Raw genomic sequence first — 4,697 nt, 5'->3', positions numbered from 1 at the left:
CTGAAACACCAATTGCACCTCCTCCTCTCTCCACTGTTGAATGTCAGAGCTAACTTTAATTCCATTAGGAGTCTAGTTGCAGGCTGCTGAGCTGAATTCACTTCGGGCCAATAGTGCACCAGCACGGGGGCTCCCCTACTACTAGCTGAAATCACAAAAGAGCTTAAGTTACTAAGAGCTGAGATCACTGAGTGCTGTGTTAACTAGTGGGGGAGCCTGAAGCTATATTGCTAAGTGGCTGGCAGAGCAGTTTGCGGGGACGGCTGGAGGAGCAGCTGGCAGAGCGGAGCCTTGCAGGGACAGCTGGAGCGGCCCAAGGAATGGTGAGCGGAGCTGAGCCATTTGTGGGGACAGCTGGAGCGGCTCACAGGTCGGTGAGCGGAGCAGCTGGTAGAGCAGAGCAGTTCATGGGATGGCAGGAGCGGCTCGTGGTGAAGGCTGCGGCAGAACCCCATGGCGAGGCGGCCGCTCGGGCTCGGATCATGGAAGGTGCCCCTTAACACCCTGCACGCCCACCACCCCTTTGAACTCTGGGGCTGGACTGACCAGGGACAGAGACTTTGGGGGTTGTTGGTTTCCAGAACCACCAGGAAAGAACACGGCCCAATTTGCTGGGGTGAGTCTTCGCTGATGGTTTGGTCTATGAACTCTAGTTGTGGTGTTTTCCCACTTTAATGCTATGTCATTTACCTCATGTTGTTAAACATTTTCTGCTACACCGAGACTGTGCTTGCAAGAGGGGAAGTATTGCCTCTTTGAGGCACCCAGGGGTGTGTGTAAGATTTTCCCAGGTCACTGGGTGGGGGCTCGAGCTGGTTTTGTGTTACGCTGTAGGGAGGGGACCCCTCTGTACTGAACCCGGCCCTTGCTGCTATCAACTCGGCCTGGCAGAAGGGTTACACATATATAAAGCTGACAACTCAACAATTATTACAGATAGCTCTTAGACAGCACTTTATGGGCCAGATCCTCAGTTGGTGTGCATTGGCATAGTTCCACTGCCTTCCGTGGATCTACACTAACCTAAAACCAGCGGAGGATCTGGCCATGTATACCAAAGAGCTGAACTAACAGAAACTAATTAATCTCCATAAGACTCAAGTGTAGCTATGTATTAACTCCAGTCAGGAATGGGAAAATGAAAGAGTGAGAGAGGTTAAACCCCAGGCCCAACGCAAACCAGACCACTGGCAAGATTACAGCTCAGGAGACCTGGTTCATAGTCCTCTGAGCAGTCCATGTTATATATTGTAGGAGGTATCCATAGCCATTAATCCATCATGTAAGTGTTGTCCACTTAGAGAATAGGCAAACACTGTAATATGAATGAATGAATTAATTAGTGCCTCGTTATTTTGTTGGAGAGCTTTTCTTCCCTGCTAGTGTCCACTAGAAGAAGTTATTGTAACAGAATACACTCACCTGCTAATAGGAAGTCACAGAGAGGTTATTTCCTGTCACTGGCCTTTCCTTCTAGACTCAATTGAAAAAGCTATGAAATGATGCCAGCTCCTTGTTTTGGTGTCCTTATAAATTATGCATCTGTTTAGGTAAAGCTTTGATGTTGACTACAGTACTTGAGCTTACTGTACATAATTCTATGATAATACTTTTACATTGATCAAAACCAGGAGTCACTGTTAAAGGACTACAGTAAGTGCCTACTAGTTTTTCATCTAGGGGAGAGCAAAAAGCATGTAAGCCCCACTTTAAATGCAATTTTAGATTTCATCATAGAAATAATTGTACTGATCTAAGTTAGGCAATATTTTACATGACAGAAATTAAGTCCTGCGCTAACACCTCATGTTCTGCATTTCAACACAGATGCAGTTTTGCTGTGGAATAATTAACCTTGTAATTAGCTTTCTATAATGGAGACCCTGACACACACTTAATTATAGCATCACTAAGGAGCAATGAAGTCAAGTATGATATTCCTAGATACACCCTATCTAGCCTCTCATTGGCTGGAAAGCTGTTGGACCTGATTGTGAAGTGCTCTAGTCAGAGGTCTTTCAAATATCAAAGCAGATAAATAGCAGGTCCTTCTACTCAGTCAGCAATGGACTGCTGCCTATTGAACTTCAGAAATACAAATTGAAACTGCTTCAAAGTCACTTTGGCACACAAGCTCTTGCTCTCGATTTTATCTCCCAGAAACCCTGCTTTGGAAACACGTTCCTGTGGACTATCTTTTTGTGCACCTGTCTCAGAAGAAATATGGCTTGTTGGGCACTGCAAATCACAGGCCTAATACTTGGAGGCATCGGCATGATTGGGACTTTTGCAATCACTGCCATGCCTCAGTGGAGAGTGTCTGCTTTCATTGAAGGTAACATTGTGGTGTTTGAGAACATCTGGGAAGGACTATGGATGAATTGTGTCTACCAAGTCAACATCAAGATGCAGTGTAAATTCTATGACACTGTACTAGCACTCCCACCTATTTTAGAAGTATCCAGAGGACTGATGTGTTTTGCTGTGATGCTGTCTGTTATTGCCTTTCTGACAGCCATTACTGGCATGAAGTGCACTGTATGTGTTGGGGATAACAAGCAAGTCAGGAGTAACATTTTTCTGGCAGCTGGGATCATTTTTATCCTAACTGGGATTCTAATTTTGATACCTGTGTCTTGGACTGCAAGCAACATCATTGGAGACTTTTATAATCCAGCAGTTCACGCAGGATTGAAACGAGACCTGGGAGCTGCCCTCTACTTAGGCTGGGTGAGCTCAGCATTTCTCATGATTGGAGGAGCAATATTTTGTAGCTTTTATAGCTGTGCTGATAAACCCAGAACATGGAGGCATTCATCACATTCCTGCCATAGACCACACAAATTTGAGCATGTAGAAATGAAATCCACAACCAAGCACGCTTATGTCTAGCTGTTTTGTGATCTTTCTGTTTAGCATTTTGATTTGTACTGATAGATATTAATACCCACTTTGAATTGTAAGTGGCTAAAGTAGGAACTGTTTGGTTCATTTGTAATTCACTATTATCTATCTATTGTGACAAAGTTCCTCCTCTATCTTGGTGGGTCGTGCACTTATTGATGGATTTTCTTGCCTCAGAGATTCACCATGTGGGTTGGGGAACAGCCCAGAGACCTTCCCCTCTGGAAGAACCCACAGTCCAGGTCAATTGGGAGGTCTGGGGGGAAACCTGGGCCCCCCCTCTACTCCGGGTTCCAGCCCAGGGCCCTGTGGACTGCAGCGGTCTATAGTGTATCCTGTAACAGCTGCATGACAGCTACAACTCCCTGGGCTACTTCCCCCTGGCCTCCTCGAAACACCTTCCTTATTCTCACCACAGGACCTTCCTTCTGGTGTCTGATAACGCTTGTGCTCCTTAGTCCTCCAGCAGCACACCCTCTCACTCTCAGCTCCTTGTACCTCTTGCTCCCAGTGCCTCACACTCACACCACAAACTGAAGTGAGCGCCTTTTAAAACCCAGGTGCCCTGATTAGTCTGCCTTAATTGATTCTAGCAGCTTCTTATTAATTGGCTCCAGGTGTCCTAATTAGCCTGCCTGCCTTAACTGGTTCTAGCAGGTTCCTGATTACTCTAGTGCAGCCCCTTCTCTGGTCACTCAGGGAACAGAAAACTACTCATCCAGTGACCAGTATATTTGCCCTCTACCAGACTCCATGACCCCACTGGTCTCTGTCTGTCACACTATCTATTATTATTTATCATTCAGCTTGGAAGGACTAGTCTTTTGTCAGTAAATGTCCATTTCACCACACACGCAAACCAATGAAAAGAATATTCCTATCAGTAATAATCAAAATTTGCAGATAGGCAAAGAAAGAAAAATACCACTTAAGAATATATTAGAGTTTGATTTGAAGAGATTTGCTTTGTATGTTTTGACATATGATATTGACAATTTGTGTTTTAATGGTTATAAAACTAACTTTTTGAACCCCCATGTCTACTGTCCTTAATTATTGTCTGACTCACTCCATTGTCCGACACCATCTTTGGTGCCTCCAAGCATGGTTGTGGACAGTCTATGTTCTGAGCAGAGATGTCTTGAACAAGCAAATCTTACAAAAACAACAAGAGTCTGGTGGCACCTTAAAGACTAACAGATTTATTTGGGCATAAGCTTTCGTGGCGACACCATCAGAGGACCCAACCACATCAGCCACACCATCAAGGGCTCATTCACCTGCACATCCACTAATGTTATATATGCCATCATGTGCCAGCAATGCCCCTCTGCCATGTACATTGGCCAAACCGGACAGTCCCTCCGCAAAAGAATAAATGGACACAAATCGGATATCAGGAATGGTAACATACATAAGCCAGTAAGTGAACACTTCAGTCTCCCTGGTCATTCTATTACAGATTTAAAGTCACTATCATTGAACAAAAAAAACTTCAGAAACAGACTTCAAAGAGAAACAGCAGAACTAAAATTCATTTGCAAATTTAACACCATTAATCTGGGCTTGAATAGGGACTGGGAGCGGCTGGCTCATTACAGAAGCAGCTTTTCCTCTCCTGGAATTGACACCTCCTCATCTATTATTGGGAGTGGACTACATCCACCCTGATTGAATTGGCCCTGTCAACACTGGTTCTCCACTTGCAAAGTAACTCCCTGCTCTCCATGTGTCAGTATATAATGCCTGCATCTGTAACTTTCACTCTATGCATCTGAAGAAGTGAGGTTTTT

At 44.7% G+C, this 4,697-nt stretch overlaps 1 protein-coding gene across 1 annotated transcript; it reads left to right on the top strand.

Moving 5' to 3' along the window:
- The first annotated feature begins 2,094 nt into the window (after nt 1-2,094).
- Nucleotides 2,095-3,839, top strand: LOC128830589 (claudin-8-like). Its single transcript, XM_054016456.1, has one exon. The coding sequence runs from the start codon at nt 2,224-2,226 to the stop codon at nt 2,890-2,892; it is 669 nt and encodes a 222-aa protein (XP_053872431.1). The 5' UTR covers nt 2,095-2,223; the 3' UTR covers nt 2,893-3,839.
- The last annotated feature ends 858 nt before the right edge of the window (nt 3,840-4,697 follow it).

This window comes from Malaclemys terrapin, chromosome 1 (genome assembly GCF_027887155.1).
Source record: "Malaclemys terrapin pileata isolate rMalTer1 chromosome 1, rMalTer1.hap1, whole genome shotgun sequence".
NCBI classification, from domain to species: domain Eukaryota; kingdom Metazoa; phylum Chordata; order Testudines; family Emydidae; genus Malaclemys; species Malaclemys terrapin.
The sequence above is the reverse complement of the archived record's forward strand: the minus strand, read 5'-3'. Positions and strand labels throughout refer to the sequence as shown.